Source organism: Magnolia sinica, chromosome 13 (assembly GCF_029962835.1).
Source record: "Magnolia sinica isolate HGM2019 chromosome 13, MsV1, whole genome shotgun sequence".
Lineage (NCBI taxonomy): Eukaryota > Viridiplantae > Streptophyta > Magnoliopsida > Magnoliales > Magnoliaceae > Magnolia > Magnolia sinica.
Window position 1 is genome coordinate 13973383 of NC_080585.1, and position 18271 is coordinate 13991653.

The 18271-nt window shown below is 41.3% G+C and overlaps 1 protein-coding gene across 1 annotated transcript in view; it reads left to right on the plus strand.

Moving 5' to 3' along the window:
* The first annotated feature begins 995 nt into the window (after positions 1–995).
* The window catches only part of LOC131222905 (endoribonuclease YBEY, chloroplastic), a 28238-nt gene continuing 10962 nt past the window's right edge, over positions 996–18271 (plus strand). Inside the window, exons 1-7 of the mRNA XM_058218147.1 lie at positions 996–1623; positions 2447–2698; positions 2829–2924; positions 15455–15632; positions 15782–15865; positions 15949–16049; positions 16352–16444. Of these exons, the coding sequence (XP_058074130.1) occupies positions 1180–1623; positions 2447–2698; positions 2829–2924; positions 15455–15632; positions 15782–15865; positions 15949–16049; positions 16352–16444 (1248 nt within the window). The 5' untranslated portion in view covers positions 996–1179. The remainder of the gene's footprint in view (positions 1624–2446; positions 2699–2828; positions 2925–15454; positions 15633–15781; positions 15866–15948; positions 16050–16351; positions 16445–18271) is intronic.

The following is an 18271-nucleotide window of genomic DNA, read 5'->3' on the forward strand; positions in this document are numbered from 1 at the left end:
ATATAAAAGTAGCTATATTTATAGGAGTTTGAATTTAGTTACTAAATCAATTTTAATATATCTAATTAGTGAAAGTATGTAATGTTTGACACAATGATTGTAATAAGCCTGCTAAAATATATACATTGCTTGAAAATGATGAAATTTCAAATCTTTAATGGGCCACCAGCACCGAATCATGTCCGAGTAACTAACAAACGATTTTTAACCCTTGATTTACATAAACAATATTTGGATGACGCTGATCATCGTATTAAAGCAATTATAGTGATATAATTGATAATTTAATTATTTTGGGATATCATTAGTGGGTCCTATGTCCAGTAAATTAATAGTATAATGACATACATGTCATGCACTCAGGGAAATGATTTTAGATGTAATCCAAACTTTTACCGTAGATTTGAAACCCTATCCGAGCGGTTTTGAAACACCGGCCCACATTATGGTGCCAAACAACGAAGAGATTTGAAATCCCCTCAAATCCAGAGTGGGAAGCCACCCTTGAGAATAAGTCATTCTACACGTGCTGCGGTGGGACCACCTGCGTTTGCATCCAACCTAGTAGTCACGGTCACCACACCATAAAAGTTGGACGGCCTAAAAGTAAGCCGATCCAACCATCACATGCCCGGACACGTGAATTTGGAGGTTTAAGAATGGTTTTGCATTGCTTTATATTGTAGGTCCCACAAATTTGTTCATGTTCCATCCAGCCCGTATATTTTTTTTTAATCCTCACATGATGTCGTGATCCCATAAAAAGAGCCTTTATTATAATTAGGCGGGCACGCCACAACCATCCAAAGACGTCGTGAACTTCAAATTCACATGGTGGTCCATGGTTAGATCGACCTGATTTTTTTTATTGGAAGGTCCAGGTGGGGCCGACCCTTCTGAACAGGTTAGATGCCACACATACCCTGGTGGGACCCACGGCTACCCCTGTAAATAAGCTTTATTCTACAGTGACTTGTAGAGGAACGAACCGGCCTCGGATCAATTTCCTCCATTTGCAAATGACTAAACTACCCTCCTCCTGCGTGCATGCGTAAAACCCAAACCAAACCCTCAGCGATGTTTCCGTCCGTCCATCGTCGCTTTCAATCCTCGGAGAGAGAGGGGGGGAGCGAGGGAGAGAGCAGAACTCGAAATAAAAAGACATAAAACTGGGTTTGAATGCATCGCTTCCGTTCTTCCATCCATCGCAACCTCTCGCCCACCTCCCAATTTCCCGCCAATTTCTTGCATCACTCTCAATCTCCCGCCAATTTCTCGCCGCCGTCTCGCCTCCTTGTACCCAAACCCATGTCTCGAATGCTCGCCCGCGCTCTCCCTCTCGCATCCAAATCTCCTCCAATCACAGCCGTCCATTCACGCTCCTTCTGCCCTTTTCCGTCCTTCTCTCCATGTTCATCCATCTCCCACCGTAGCTTCCACGTGTCCTCCCGAAATCCGAACCATCCCAGGGCGCTCGCGGGAATTTTCGGGTCCCAGAGAGGGTTCCGGAAGTTGACGCGGAGGAGAGCGGCAGCGAAGAAGCAGTCGTCCAAGGAGAAGCAGTTAGAGCTCAATGTCAGCATCTGCATTGAAGAAGAAATGCCCGACGATCCCGAAGTTCTGGTATTTTTGTGTTTTTTCTTAATCTTTTGTAGTTCTAAGGTTTTTTTGTGGAATTGATATTTACACTCCTTTTTTCTACTTTGGATATTTAGAGCATCTTAAGGAGGGGCTGTAGTAAAATTCCGCCTTTATACTTTCCTGGAACATATAATTTTTGGTGGAATTGCTTGATCTTTGGTCAGACGGTGTGGATAGTATCCCAGAGTGCTAAGTTTCTACAAGTGGGGTCCACTATTCAGTGATCCAGATTGTTGCTCTCATTGCCCCACCACAGATGGACAATGCCCCAAAAAATTCCCTGATAGGACAACCTAAGCTGTCTGGGAATAGATGATTGAGAATGGTATACAGACACCGTTCTCATTCAGTGGAGAAATGGTCACGGATTGGATGACTAGGATCCTCTTCTACTCTTGGAGTAGTCCACATTCACTGCAGAAATGGTCACAGATTAGATGGCTAAATCCTCCAATCTGGGAGCTACTTATTTATTTTGGTTTTGGTCCATCCACAGTGGGGTCCATTTGTTCAACGGTCTGGATCAATGGGCTACGAGCCCACTTGTACAAACATAAGGCCTGAGAACACTATTGATGTGCTCAGTCGAGGATCATATAATTCCTGCGCAGCTGTGTACATTGAGCATGGAACTTCAAGAATATTGTGATATTGTCTTGGTTCTCATTCCAGTGGATTTCATTCTGTGATTTTATTTTTTTCCAATCAATGTAATTTTTTTTTCGTTGATATGATTTTTTTAAAAAAAATATATATCATATATAGCTTGTTGTGATGGACATTTCCATTCTGCATACGGGTGCAGAACATTGCAGAAATACTTCGATTAAATGTTCCCATGGCCATGAAGATCGCATTCGATGGTCTGAAAGATTCAGAGTACAAAACAAGAGATACTTCCATAGATGATGTTGGTAAATTTGAAAAGGTCGAGCTATCTGTACTGCTTTGTAATGATGATTTTATTCGGAAGCTCAATAAAGATTGGAGAGATGAAGACCATGCTACGGATGTTCTCTCCATGTCACAGCATGTTCCTGAACTTCAGCTTCCCATTGTAAGATATCGATTTTGTTATAAGGTTTTTCTTAGGCTCATTTTTTGTTTATTGTGCTTTTCTTTTTCTTTTTCCTCCTTTTTTAGTTGTTTTGATATGCTCTTTTTTTTTTTTTGGAATACTTTTGCAGCTTATGTTAGGCGACATTGTAATTTCTGTTGAGACTGCTGCAAGACAAGCAAAGGAGAGAGGGCATACTCTTCTCGATGAGATACGCATCCTCATGGTCGGGTCAGCAGTCTGTTTTACATGGTTATCACGTGCTGTCTTAATAACTATTATTTGCAGCATTTTTCATATTTATTCAACTTGTAGTCTGCTATATTAGCTTATTTTGCAGCCCTCTTTTTGTACTGTTGGGATGCCTCTTTCTTCCATGCCTATTGAGTTTCCATAGGGTTGTCCACGTTTTTATGGGTCAAAATTCATAATGATTTTGCTTCCATTCAGGTTGAGAAATTCTGCAGTTCCCCAGTGATTTGTTTGGAAATTCGAATTCATTGATACATGTGGATGTTAAAATAGGGTCAAAGGAAAATGATGATGTAGAACTATAGAGAGGTGCTTCAACAAATGTAGGAATGAAGTGACCATGTGTAACGAACCAATAAATAGTCCAAACCTGAAAACAGATGTAGCCAACCGCATGCATGTATGCACATATGCATGCGCAATGAGATTCAAAAGGCACGTTGATGAGGACATTCGACCATTTAGAGTATACAAGAGGAGGAGATCGGCCCAGCCTTCACTTTGGCTCGATAACTTGTATATGGGCCTAGATGGGCCGCATTGAGGACTTGAAGACCCCACATGCATGATCATGCATCTTACATTAGGAAGATGCACATGGGCTGCTTCTTTGAGTAGTTTTAACTGTTGGATCACTAGGACATGACGATCGGACCGTTGGATCATGTGGATTCCACGATCGGGCGGTTGGATCATTGTGATCCTTGATCACTTTAGTCATTAGCATTTAGATTAGCTGATTTTGTTTTTTGTTTTTTATGGTTATTTATAGTTTAGGATGCGTTATTTTCAGTTTATTGCTTCTTGGGACGTGATGTATTTTTTTAAGCGAGGGGTATTTTTGTAAAAACACGTGTGTTGAGACTATGGGGGGGGGGGGGGGGGGGGCCCGGCCAGCCCTAGCCCATAATGATGGAATGAAAAACAACTATTTTACTTGAAAAAGCTCTTTTTCTCATGTGATTTGAGATTCTCTTATGAAAAGAGACTATTTGGTTTGAATCCAAAGGTGTGATGCTTAGTTATCCCTACATTTCTATCCTTTTATTCTCATCTCTTCTCAAATCCTTCTTCTCTACCACTTTTCTTATATAAACCCTAAATCCCTTTACCCTTTTTCTTCTAAACCTAAACCCGTGACCTAAATCTATCTTTTCCTAGCCATCACTCCACCAAACCCAACTGATCACAACTAGCACCACGTATACGGATAGGGCCGTATGACTGTACGATTAGTCCCTTTCGTCTGTTTTTTCCCCTTCTTCAATCCATCGTCCTATCTTATAAACCCTAGCCTAAAACCCTAATCCGCAATTCCATATGAAACCGTAATCCTCCAATTCCTTATGAAACTCTAAAATCCTTAATTCCCAAACCTTAGCTCTCCCATTTTCCTTAAAATTCCCAAAACCCCTTGAAACCCTAACCCTAGAATTGCACAAATCTGCCATTGAATTAGAACCATACCTATGCTAACATGAGAGTTCCAATCTCTCATTGGGCCTTAGATTTTCATGCTTATATGGTTTATACTTGTCTGGGATTATGATTTAACGTAAATCTGAATTTTATTATCTATGATACTCTTTTAATCATGGTAGAATGGCAAGTTATTATATTTGACTTCCTTTGATTAATCCGTTAATAATCTCCTGCATCCAAGTGGTTAGATCACATGTCTTACATCAAATTTTGGTATCAGAGCAAGGATTTTAGCATAGGTATACATAGGGTCAGCACATTCATCACATCTAGAGTCTTGTTAGCGCATTCATTCCATATAGAGTCTAGGTTTACCTTTTGCAGCGTCTAGGTTAGTCATTTTTCCTTTGTCATAACATAGTACTTAGAGTCTTAAGCATTAGGCCCTTAGTTTGTCCCTTGTTTATGGCGACATGTTTTGGGCAAGGTTTTGGCCTTCACCCTACTACCATGAGCCAATATCAAATTCTTGAAACTCTTAATGCCATAAATAGACGATTGGAGGCCCTTGAGGCTCAAAGCAGAACCACAAACAACCAACTTATAGCGACCAACAATCGTATAGCTTAGTTGGAGACTTCCCTTCAGGCAACCCCAACAATGGGGAAGATGGCCGATCTCAAGTGGGAGGTGTAAAGGAAGCTTGTGTGGGAGGTCATGTTGGAGGATGTGGAAGAGGTTGTGACTAAGGCGTTGGCCATAATGGGGTGCATATCCAGCCACCCCTTGGAGAGTATCACAATCATTACGATCCATATGAGCGCATCTTGAAAAGTGTCAAGGTTAAGGCTCCTAGCTTTGATAGTTGTCTGGACCCAAAGGGTTTCCTCGACTGGCTTGTGGACATGGACCACTACTTTGAGTGGTATGAGATATCTGATCGCCGTTGTGTAAGGTTCGCCACGATGAAGTTGGTGGGCCAGGCTAAATTGTTTTGGACCAATCTTGAGCGCAAGTTAGAAAGGTCTGGACAAGACCCGATTGTAAATTGAGTCGAGATGAAGGAAGCGCTTAAGGAAAAATATATTCCTCTCATATTGCTAGAAATTAATGGATCGATGGCAATCCCTTTGCTAGGGAACAATGCCCGTGACGGAATACATCATCAATTTTGAAGAATACATTATGCGATGTAACGTCGAGGAGGACCCACTAGCGACTCTTTCTCATTTTAGGATGGGCTTCCGATCTGATATTCAACACGAGTTGCTCTCTCACAATGTTGGCACCCTTGAGCATGCATGTCAATTAGTGTAAGAACTTGAGTAGTACTTAAAACCCAATTTGGGAGACAATTTGACTCACTTGAGTCCAATGTTAAGACTACTCCCTAGGGAGTTGTGTCTAACTTTGGGAGTCAACCCAAACCCTTTGCTAGCACTCAAAGTAACCAAAATGACTTTAAGGGTAAAGGAGTTGCCAAATCCAATTCGTAAGGAGGCGAACCCAGGCGATGCTATAGTTGCCAAGGATATGACTATTTCGCTTATGAGTGTCCCACAAAAGAGTGAACTGATGCCCTTGTGATTGGAGAGCATGAGGAAGATGAAGATGACCAGGGTGACTGTGAAGAAGAAGAATATCACCCTATAATTGGTGCTGGTGATGAAGAAGAAGAGGAGGCCATACCACCTGCAGTTGTCAGATGCGCCTTAGCTCAGGCTTAGGGGATTGATGATTGGTGCCAAAGTACCATTTTCTATACTTAGGCCGAGTGTGGTGAAAAAACTACAAAGTGATCATCGATAGTGGCAGTTGTACAAATGTGGTATCTAGTAGCACTCTCTCTCGTTTAAGCCTGAAGCTCACTCCTCACCCTCAACCTTACAGACTTTCATGGGTTGATGCGTCCTCTATGCCAATCTCACATCGGTGTCTTGTTTCTATCCAATTTGCATCTTATAAAGACTCGCTATGGTGTGATGTTTTGCATATGGATGTAGGCCATATCATCTTGGGTAGGCCTTGGCTCTTTGATCATGATGTAACAATATTCGGTCGCTCGAATGTTTGTTCTTTCATGCATAAGGACAAGAATATAAAGTTAAATCCTCTTCTGCCTAAGACCACCCCAGAATTTAAGAAAGAGAACGTTAAAAATGGTGGACAGAAGGATGTGAGGAAATCACAACCCAAGTCTCTCAACATATTAAACGCCAAAGAGTTTGAGCAGGAGACTAAGGCGGATTTGGTGGTATATGCCCTCGTGACTAGAGAGGCTACACCTGAGGTTAGTGTAGAGTTGTCACCCGAGGTGAGTCCGGTACTGGAGTTTAGTGATGTTTTTCCTGAGGATTTACCGGATGAGCTTCCACCCATGAGGGACATTCAACGTGCCATTGATCTTGTCCCTGGGTCGACTCTACCAAACCCTTCTCATTATCGAATGAACCCTGTGGAGTATGCGGAGTTGAAGAAGCAGGTAGATGAGCTCCTTATGAAGGGTTTCATTCAGGAGAGTTTGAGTCCTTGTGCCGTGTTAGTACTTCTCACGCCTAAGAAAGATGGCACTTGACGCATGCGTGTGGACAGTCGGGCTATTAATAAATCATGATTAAGTATCAATTTCTCGTACTACGACTTGATGATATGTTAGACATGATGGCAGGTGCCATGATTTTCTCAAAGATAGACCTTAAAAGTGGGTATCACCAGATACGTATTCACCCAGGGGATGAATGCAAAACGGCGTTTAAAACGATGAATGGGCTCTACCAGTGGTTGGTCATGCCTTTTGGTTTAACTAATGCTCCGTGTACGTTCATGCATGTGATGACCTAGGTGTTGAGGCCCATTTTAGGGAAGTTTTTGGTGGTGTACTTTGACGATATTTTCATATATTGTATCTCTAGAGAACTACACCTTTACCATCTTAGGCAAGTTTGCGGGATCCTTAAGGAAGAGAAGATATCTGCAAACCTCAAGAAGTATTCGTTCATGTCAGATAGATTTGTCTTCTGAGGTTTCATAGTTTCATCAGAAGGAATGTCTGTAGATCCCAAGAAAATCAAGGCCATTGTGAGTTGGCCTGAACCGCGGAACATTCATGAGGTATGTAGTTTTCACGGCTTAGCTACCTTCTATAGGCAGTTAGGGCTGTGCATCGAGCCGAGTCGAGTCGAGGTGGGCCAAGCTTGGCTTGGCTTGTCCGTGCTCTTCTTGAGTTCAAGCTCGAGCTCGGCTTCGAGCTTACTATTGAAGCTTGGCTTGTTTGCCAAAACTTTCGAGTCGAGCTTGAGGCGAGCTAATGGATCGAGTCGAGGCAAGCTTACCTCGAGTCGAGTTGAGCTTGCTCCCAATCTGACCCAACCCGCAACCCGCACTTGACTTGACCCAGCAACCTGACCCAACTGACCCAACCCCAAAATCAAATATTTAATTAATAATACACACACATGCACATATAATATTAGATAAAACCATAGATGGTACTTTGTTGTTAATACTGAGAGGGAGAGAGAGAGAGAGAGAGAGAGAGAGAGAGAGAGGAGAGCTCAAGTGAGTGTAGGCCGTATGGCTGAGACAAGCCGGGTAGATGTTGAGTCAAGCTCAGGCGAGTGACCGAGAGAGAGAGAGAGAGAGAGGAGCTCGAGCGTGGCGGGTTAGGTAAGGAAAGGAAATGGTATAAGAGAGACGGACGGGTATGCTAGGGTTTATGTTTTAATTTTTAAATATAATATAATATACATTAATATATAATAATAATAATAATAATAATAATAATATATTCGAGCCGAGCTCGAGCTCGAGCTTCGAGCGAAGTCGAGTTCGAGTCAAGTCGAGTCAAACCCCACTATGTTTGAACTTGGCTTGTTTTCAAAACGAGCTGGGTCATATAAAACTTGGCTCGCCTTGATTCATTGTTCGAGTCGAGTCAAGTCGAGCTAAATAGAGCCAAGCCGAGCGAGCTTTTCGAGCTAGCTTGGCTCGTGTACAGCCCTATAGGCAGTTCATCAGAGGCTTTACTTCCATTATGGCCCCCATCACAGATTGCATAAAGTAATGGGAGTTCAAATGAACTAACCCCGCGTCTAAAGCGTTTAAGGAGATCGAGGGCAAGATGATAGAGGCTCTTGTCATGCGCCTTCTTGACTTTTCTAAAGTCTTCGAAGTTTCTTATGACACCTCTGGGGTAGGTATAGGTGGAGTACTTTGATGCAGGACATGAAAATTAAATATAATATGCGAGATTTCAGGCTTAAGATCACGTTAGTTCAGAAACAATTACATAAATTTCATATCCCACATGAAAGTCCAAATATTCAATTAAGGGGAATCTATGCGGGTCCAGGCCTATACATGATAGGGCTGGATCAATAAAAATTATGAACCAAACGATACTCAAAGATAAGAAATAATCATCCACACATGCATAGTAATCAGTCCCTAATCTGAGGGATTCACCAATTTCAAATCAAGGAACCCTAAGGTAAGAAAAGAGGCATAAAATTGGAGATTTGAGTAATTTAGGGTTAGGTTTAGGGATTTTGGGTGAAAGCAGAGTGAAAGAGAGGAGAGAGATGAACCAGAGAAGTACCACAAGCGTGGACAACAATAATGGCCCAGACGCACATGCATGTGATCTCGGCCGCACGTGTGTGGGGCCCACTATTCAGAAAAAAGGTCACCTTGGCCCTGGTCGGCCAGGGATGCACTCCAAAACCCCCAAATCTCAGCTTGATCCGATGTACGGTTTGTGCGTGGTGCTCCGCCGAAGTTTCAGCCCTCCTGTAGGGCCAGATTCTGAAATTCTGCTGTGGGGAGGAGAATTGCTACAATGGATGATTGATTCGAAGTGTAGATGATGGGGTGAGATGAGAAAAAGGGATGATAGAAGATGGGTAGTAGAGATGGCGATGGATGTGGGCGAATCGGGATAGATGTGGCTTCGCACCATGGTAGTTAACCCTTTGATGAAGGGAGGGCTTCGCACCCAATTAGGCTTCATAACTCAGAGAGTAGTAAAACGCAGAATTTTTATTAATCTTCAATAAATCAAAAGAGCTACAAGGGGTGCCTATTTATAGGAAAACCCTATACTCCAAAACTTGCGTCATGTGCGCAATCTATTACTTGGCGATGAAGTAAACTAAAATAAAAACCAAACAAAGAAATCTAAAACGTTCATGATGTTCTAAATAATAACAATAAGCAAAACCTAAAATATGAAATCAATCCGACTAGTGGGCCATGATCATGAGATCTCATGATGGACTTTTCTTAATTATCGGGCCCACTCTTTTGAATCAAACTTGGTCTTCTAACTAGGAGGCCCTCCCTGGACGTCGTCATCGCTTCAGATCGATGGTGGGGCCCTCCTTCTGGCGTACGTGCGTAGGGGGCAGCATGCGTGCGCGTGATGTCCCCATCAATTCTCCCCGGCTGCGAAGATTTCATCACTGGCAAAATAAAACTCCTGAACCGCTCCAGGATGTCAGGATTAAGTCTCTGAAGCTCCTCCTCAGTGAGCCACGTATTGTCTGAAGCTGGGCGTGACTTCCATTTAACCAGGTACTTCTGAAACTCGCTGTCCGACCTAGATATTATCTGATAGTCCAGAATATCCTCTATTTCCTCTCTAGGCGTGGGAATGATAGGTATGTGAGGTAGAGGCTGAGAAAATGGGTCAGGAAGGGTAGGTATGGGACGTAATAGCTGGGAAGATGGGTTCAGACAGGTAGGTATGGGAGGTAGGGTTGGGAAAATGGGTCGGGACAGGTACGTATGGGAGGTAAAAGTTGGAAAAATGGGTCGGGAGAGGTAGGTATGGGACGTAGTAGCTGGAAAGATGGGTCGGAACGGATAGGTATGGTAGGTAGAGGTTGGGAAAATGGGTCAGAACGGGTAGTTATGGGAGGTAGAGGTTGGAAAAATGGGTTGGGAGAGGTAGGTATGGGACGTAGTAGCTGGGAAGATGGGTCGGGACGGATAGGTATGAGAGGTAGAGGCTGGAAAAATGGGTTGGGAGGGGCCATGGTTCAAGGGATAAATATGGGGAATGAGGACGGGTAGGCGAAGGGCCGGACAAAGTATCAGTGGTCCCCTAAAAAGTAACTAGATCCTCCACGTTGAATGTAGAACTAATTCCCATAGAAGGTGGAAGATTTACCTCATATGCATTGAGACCGTTTCGTTTTATAATTTTCAAGGGTCTAGCGCTATGCGTGTATAACTTGCGAACGGCCCCTGGAGGGTACCGCTTGGGCTAGATGCGGACTATCACAGTCCCTAATATTGAATTCTTTGAAACGTTCATGTTAGTTTGCAGAAAATTTGAAATGTTCATTACTAGTAGTGATCTTCTGTCTGATTTCTTGATGCCATGAATGAATGTGATGCGCAAAAGACTTTGCAGGCTCTGACAGCCTATGAGACAGTGACATGGGGAGAAGATCAATAAGTCTCTCAGGTTTATAATCAGCAACGACTTCATAAGGACTGAGACCTGTGGACCTATCGAAAGAACTATTAAACGTAAAATTGGCCGTAGGTATTACGGTGTCCCATGTTCTGGTGTGCTCCATATCCCTCCTAGGGGGAGACTCATCCGGTAGATCATTAGGAAAGACATCACGAAACTCATCCACTACCATAATGGCCTCAGTGGGTAACTCTACACTAGCCATTGGTGCACTCTCTCCAGCCACAAGACCACATGTTGTACTCCTTAAAATAGTGGTCTTGATGTCCCTCATGGGGTGGGTGCACGGGTGCACGCCCATAACTGATAACTTGGCCAATTTCATTCATTGGTCTATCCTCCTGGCCACCTGCCTGAGATTGACCATCTTCCCTAATGATGGGGTTTGTCTTGAGGGAGGCCTCTGTTTGGTCAAGGCGTTGATTTATGCTTTGTTCTAAGCGCTTACCCCAAGACTCGATCTGCTGGGACAACTTATTTAGTGACTTTACCAGTTGTTCCATATTTAGTGTAGGGTGCAAACCAAAATTCAGCAATATAGTTGTCAAAATATAAGAATTTTTTTTTTTTTTTTAAAGAAACAACCAAGTTTCTAAAAACGAAAAAGGAAAGTTTCTGAAAACAAATTAGGAAAGTTTCTAAAAAAGCAACCTAGTTTCTAAAAATGAAAAAAAGGAAAGTTTCTAAAAATAGAAAGTAAGCTAGTTTCTAAAAAAGAAAAAGGAAAGTGAACTAGTTTCTAAAAAAGAAAAATGAAAGGAATTTAGTTTCTAAAAACAGATTAAGAAAGTTTCTAAAAAAATAGTTTCTAATTACAGGAAAGGAAAGTTTCTAAACCTAGAAATAAAAAGCTAAGTTAATTTCTAAAATAATTCAAATAAGGGGATAACAGAAAATTTTAGCAGCTTATGTCAGGGTTTATGGACCTCTAAACAATCATATATGATGAGAATTGATGCGTGATGGACATAAACAACCAAACCCTAAACATGTAATGAATTCCCTTACAAGAACCTGGCTCTGATACCAAATTTGATACAAGACATGAAAATTAAATATGATATGTGAGATTTCAGGCTTAAGATCACGTTAGTTTAGAAACAATTACACAAATTCCATATCCCACATGAAAGTCCAAACATTCAGTTAAGGGGAATCTATGCGGGTCCAGGCCTACACATGATAGGGCTGGATTAATAAAAATTATGAACCAAACGATACTCAAAGTTAAGAAATAATCATCCACACATGCATAATAATCAGTCCCTAATCTAAAGGATTCACCAATTTCAAATCAAGGAACCCTAGGGTAAGAAAAGGGGCATAAAATTGGAGATTTGAGTAATTTAGGGTTAGATTTAAGGATTTTGGGTGAAAGCGGAGTGAAAGAGAGGAGAGAGACGAACCAGAGAAGTACCACACATGTGGACAACAACAATGGCCCAGACGCACATGCGTGTGATTTCGGCCGCATGTGTGTGGGGCCCACTATTCAGAAAAAAGACTACCTTGGCCTTGGTTGGCTAGGGATGCACTCCAAAACCCTCCCAAATCTCAGCTTGATCCGATGTATGGTTTGTGCGTGGTGCTCCGCCGAAGTTTCAGCCCTCCTATAGGGCCAGATTCTAAAATTCTGCTGTGGGGAGGAGAATTGCTACAATAGATGATTGATTCGAAGTGTAGATGATGGGGTGAGATGAGAAGAAGGGATGGTAGAAGATGGGTAATAGAGATGGCGATGGATGGGGGCGAATCGGGATAGATGTGGTTTTGCACCACGGTAGTTAATCCTTTGATGAAGGGAGGGCTTCGCACCCAATTAGGCTTCACAACTCAGAGAGTAGGAAAACGCAGAATTTTTATTAATCTTTAATGAATCAAAAGAGCTATAAGGGGTGCCTATGTATAAGAAAACCCTATACCCCAAAACTCGCGCCATGTGCGCAACCTATTACTTGGCGATAAAGTAAACTAAAATAAAAACCAAACAAAGAAATCTAAAGCGTTCATGATGTTCTAAATAATAACAATAAGCAAAACCTAAAATATGAAATCAATCCGACTAGTGGGCCACGATCATGAGATCTCATGATGGACTTTTCTTAACTATCGGGCCCACTTTTTTGAATCAAACTTGGTCTTCTAACTAGGAGGCCCTCCCTGGACGTCGTTATCGATTCAGATCGACGGTGGGGCCCTCCATCTTCTAGCGTACGTGCATAGGGGGCGGCGTGTGTGCGCGTGTGTGCATGATGTCCCCATCATACTTAGTCAGGAGGGATACCCTATTGCTTTCTTTAGTGAGAAGTTGAATGAAACGAAGCTACGGTACTCTACTTATGACAATGAATTCTATGTGGTAGTTCAATCCTTATGTCATTGGCGACATTATTTACCATCGTAAGAGTTCGTATTATTTTCAGATTACGAGGCCTTAATGTTATCTTAACTCTCAAAAGAAATTAAACCCAAGGCATGCCAAGTGGGTTGAGTTTCTTCAAGAGTACTCGTTTGTTATGAAACACAAGGCCGGGTTCGAGAACAAACCTGCTGATGCCCTTAACTGTAGAGTGACGTTACTTTAATCTATGAGCATTGGAGTCACTAGATTCGAGAGTTTGAAGGACGAAAATCCCACGTGCCCAAACTTTGGTAAATTATATGTGTCACTTTTAGATGGTCAGAGGAATGATAATGGGTTTGTCCTAATTGATAGCTTTCTATTCAAAGGGGACAAACTCTGTATTCCTCTCACATCCCCATGGGACTTCCTTATTTGGGAGCTTCATGCTGGTGGAGTAGCCAGTCATTTTGGTTGTGACAAGACTATTGCCCTTGTAGAGGATATGTTCTATATGCCAAGTCTTAAGCGAGTTGTAGCCAAAATTATAGGGCAATGTTGGACTTGTCGGTTGGCAAAGTAGAAAAAGTAGAACACAGGTTTATGCACACATTCGTCAATACCACACGCTCCGTGGCAAGACCTTAGTATGGACTTCGTGTTTGGGCTTCCCAAGACAATCAAGAAGCACGATTCCATTTTCGTGGTAGTGGACCCTTCTTTTTTTTTTCTAAAATGGCCCATTTCCTGGCATGCTCAAAGACGTCTGATGCCTCCAACATTTCAAAGCTTTTTTTGGCGGAGGTGGTTTGTTTACATGGTTTGCTGAAAACCATTGTGTTTGATCGGGATGTTAGGTTTATGAGTTAATGGAAGACACTTTGGCACGAGATTACAATTTTCATCGGCATACCATCCTTAGACTGACAGTCAGACAGAAGTGGTTAATAGGAGTTTTAGGGAACCTGTTATGGTGTCTTGTGGGTGACCATACCAGGATTTGGGACGCAGTCTTACCTGTAGCCGAGTTTGCTTATAACAGTTTAGTCAATAGGTATGAGTCCCTTGGAAGTTGTGTTTGGTTATAACCCTAGAAAACCCATAGACCTTATTCCCATGTCTGTCTCCCATAGGCCTTAAGAGTCTACAGATGCATTTGCACGCCACATTCATAACTTGCATACGGAGATTAGAAAATAGATTAACGCAAGTAATTAAAATATAAGAAACTTGTTGACTGTCACTGTAGGTTTAAATAATATCAGATAGGTGATAAAGTGATGATAAAGATAAGGCCTGAACGGTTTTTACATGGGACCTTTAGAAAATTACAAGCCCACAGTGCTAGACCATACAAAATTTTGAAACGATTAGGTCCCTAGCTCATAATGATGGAATGAAAAACAACTCTTTTGCTTGAAAAAGCTCTCTCATGTGATTTGAGATTCTCTGGTGAAAAGAGATTATTTTGTGTGAATCCGAAGGTGTGAAGCCTAGTTATCCTTTCATCTCTATCTTATTCTCTTCTAAAAGTTATTTTTTTATTCTCATCTCTTCTCAAATCTTTCTTCTCTACCACTTTTCTTCTATAAACCCTAAACCCTTTTACCCTTTTCCGTATAAACCTAAACCTGTTACCTAAATCCATCTTTTCCTAGCCATCACTCTACCAAACCCAACCCATCACAACCAGGGGTAGGGTCGTACGACTGTATGGTTGGTCCATTCCTTCCATTTTCTTCCCCTTCTTTAATCTATCATCCTATCTTATAAACCATAATCCCCAATTCCCTACGAAACCCTAATCCCCTAATTCTTTACGAAACCCTAAAATCCTTAATTCCCAAACCTTGACTCTCCCATCTCCCCCAAAATTCTCAAAACCCCTTGAAACCCTAATCCTAGAATTGCGCAAATCTGCCCATTGAATTAGGTATGGCCCATTGAATTAGAATCATACCTATGCTAATATGAGAGTTCCAATCTCTCATTGGGCCTTTGATTTTCATGCTTATGTGGGATTGTGATTTAACGTAAATCTGAATTTTATTATCTATTTGGTACTCTTTTAATCATGGTAGAATGGCATATTATTATATTTGACTTTGATTAATCCGTTAATAATCTTCTGCATTCAAGTGGTTAGATCACATGTCCTGCATCACACATGTCCGTAGATTGGCCCAAACACAATGCATTCACAAATGCCTTTTTCATCCATGCTCAAATCGGTAGCCAAAATAAATCTGTCTTTCTGCAGGTTCATGGGTTACTGCATATTTTGGGCTTCGATCATGAGATTAGTGATGAGGCTGAAGAAGAGATGGAAAAGGAGGAGGAACTTGTTTTGAAGAGTCTTGGCTGGAAAGGGAAGGGTCTAATTCAGAGTGCATATGATGCTGTAACTGATGGAAGCCCTCAAACAGGACTTTTAGATGGTAAATTCACTGGATACTTATTCTGACAGTTGCAACCTCCTTTATCTGCACAATCCACATGGTCCTTTTCTTGGATGCATATGTTCTGAAATCACTTTCGAGGTGTAAGATATTACAAAAAAAAAGTTGTCAGTTTGAGACTTTTACAGGTGAAAGTTTAAATGATAGAAAGAAAGAAGGCAGCCTGCGGTTTTATAAACCAAAATTCAGTTACATCTTCTTGGATATGGATGGTGAGCTTTGATTTTTCTTGAAAATGATTAAACTGCTCTTGAATCTTTTGGGTTGCTAATAACTACTTTTTATGCAATGTTAGGTACCCTGCTGAACAGCAAAAGTCAAGTTTCTTCTAGAAATGCAGAAGCTCTGAAAGAGGCTATATCAAAGGGAGTAAAAGTGGTGATTGCTACTGGAAAGGCAAGATAAACTAACCCTTTATCCTTCAACTTTATGATCTTCTTATTCTGGGGAAGTTAATTTTAGAAGTTACTTAGATGACGTGTTACCACCCGGTCATTATCCTATGTCCTTTATTATTCTACTTGTTGGATTGGTTGTGAGGTTCCTTGGAAAGTCATTTCTTCTTTTGCATCAATACTGAAGCAATATATGCCCTTGCATCATTTTGTCATTATAGTTTCTGTTAAAGCTGTCTAATGTTGCTTTTATAGAAGTATCACAGTGTTTATCACACTAACATATTTGACTTTTCTAAACAGGCTCGCCCTGCGGTTATAAGTGCTCTGAAGATGGTTGATTTGGCTGGCAAAGACGGAGTTGTTTCTGAATTTTCACCAGGGGTCTTCTTACAGGTTTATTGGCTTGACTTTTGCTCCATTATTTTGTTCGTCTTATTTATCAGATCATTTTTGGATTATAATTGTGGGATGCTGCCATTGTCACTTGAAAATTTGACATCTTTGTGCACATTTTCGTTTGGGGTACTCTTTTTCCCTTGAGCGATGAAAACCTTGGAAAAGAAATAAATTCCCATGGATATCTACTTTTCCCCTGTTTGTGAAAAAGAAAAAGTAGGTATGGATATCAGTTTCCATTTCCAAGGTTTTGCTAAAAAAATGGATATTGATTTCTTTAAGAAGCATGTTAAACGTAAATTTCCAAGGTTATGAGAGACCTCTCTCGCTGTTTGACCGTAAACCCTTTAATCTTTCCATGGAAATCTGCACTCCAAACCAAACAATGAAACCATGGCTGGGATCTGCAGTTTTCCATTTCCTAAGGATTCCATAGGAGCCATGGCCACATTTTGGATTCTCTCTATCCAAACAGGCCCAAAGACACATAAAATTCCTAATAAAGTTCTGATATAAAACTCATTGGAAAGCTTGTCAGTTGAATGATGGTTTATGATTTGGATAATATTTGAAAGCCTTTCCAAGCCTTCAAAGTTTTCCTCTGTTTTATATTTTCCTAGAGCTGGTGGATTATGATGCTACACTGATAATTTTCTGATTTTCTTTCTTCAGCATTTTCCATTCTTTTGCATTTCAGGACTGATATCATGCTTGCCAAAATGACTGGCTTGTGCCATTAGTAGGTTTTTTATTTTTATTTTTTCTATTTTGGAAAGTGTCGATGTAGCGATAAAGGCCTACCGGGTGTGGTAGAGCCTACATGGTCAATTTCGAGTCACCACTAGCCTTTTCTTTGTATAATTCAAGTACGGCTAGAATCCTTGTTTGTTACCGGGAAATTGAATGATAAGAAACATTCTGATTTCCAAGAAATAGACTCCACAAAGGTCTTTTTATCAAAATCCTGGGTAAGTACCAAGGTTGAAGAGTAGGAAGGGGTGAGGCACCCTACTCTATCCACAACATAGCAGTCTTTATCCAAAGAGAACAAGATTCTGACAATTGGAATTTCAAAAAAATAGTTGACTGGGTCCCAAAAAGTATCAAAAGAAAGGAAAAAAGAGTTTGTATTAGGATTAGAGAAGCTAGAGAGGTGGGGTCTGATCCTCTGGTGTCTTCTCTCAAGGTGTTCACTGACTTGAACTAGGCTTGGATCGAACTTGAGTTTGGGTAGCAACTTCTCGCTGGGAGGGACTTGATTTGTGGAGGGTCCTGTCCTGTAGTTTGATCTTCAAAGGGAATTGAGAGAAGTAAAAGAAAAAGGGAATTCTTCTCCTCAAGAGGTTACCAAAGCCATTGCTTGCTGCTCCTAAGAGTGGAGCTGCACTCCTTAGCCCCTAGAGAGATAAGCTTCCCAAGCTCTTAAGCCCCAATCCATCCTCCCTTGCTCTCTCTATAGTATCTTCTCTCTTTCAGAATTTTGGCTTAGGGCCTGTTTGTTAACGTTGAATTTTTGCACTCAACATGGAATTGGGAAAATGTTTTGCGTTTAGTGGTGTTTGTTAATCCGTTGTTAACGTGGAAGAAGGAAAGCGCTAAGTGGTTTTTCACTGAATTCTTTCCGCGATTGGAGTCTGGCTTAATGGTGAACACGGAATGCGCTCCATAAGTTTTTCTATTAAAAAAAAATTTGCTTCCAAAATTACCCCTTTTAATACGGAAATTTTTTTCTCTTTAAATTGTTTGCACAATACAAAACCAACTTTTAACATGTAAAACTTCTTTATGCCCCACCATGATTTATGTATTTGATCCACACCGTCC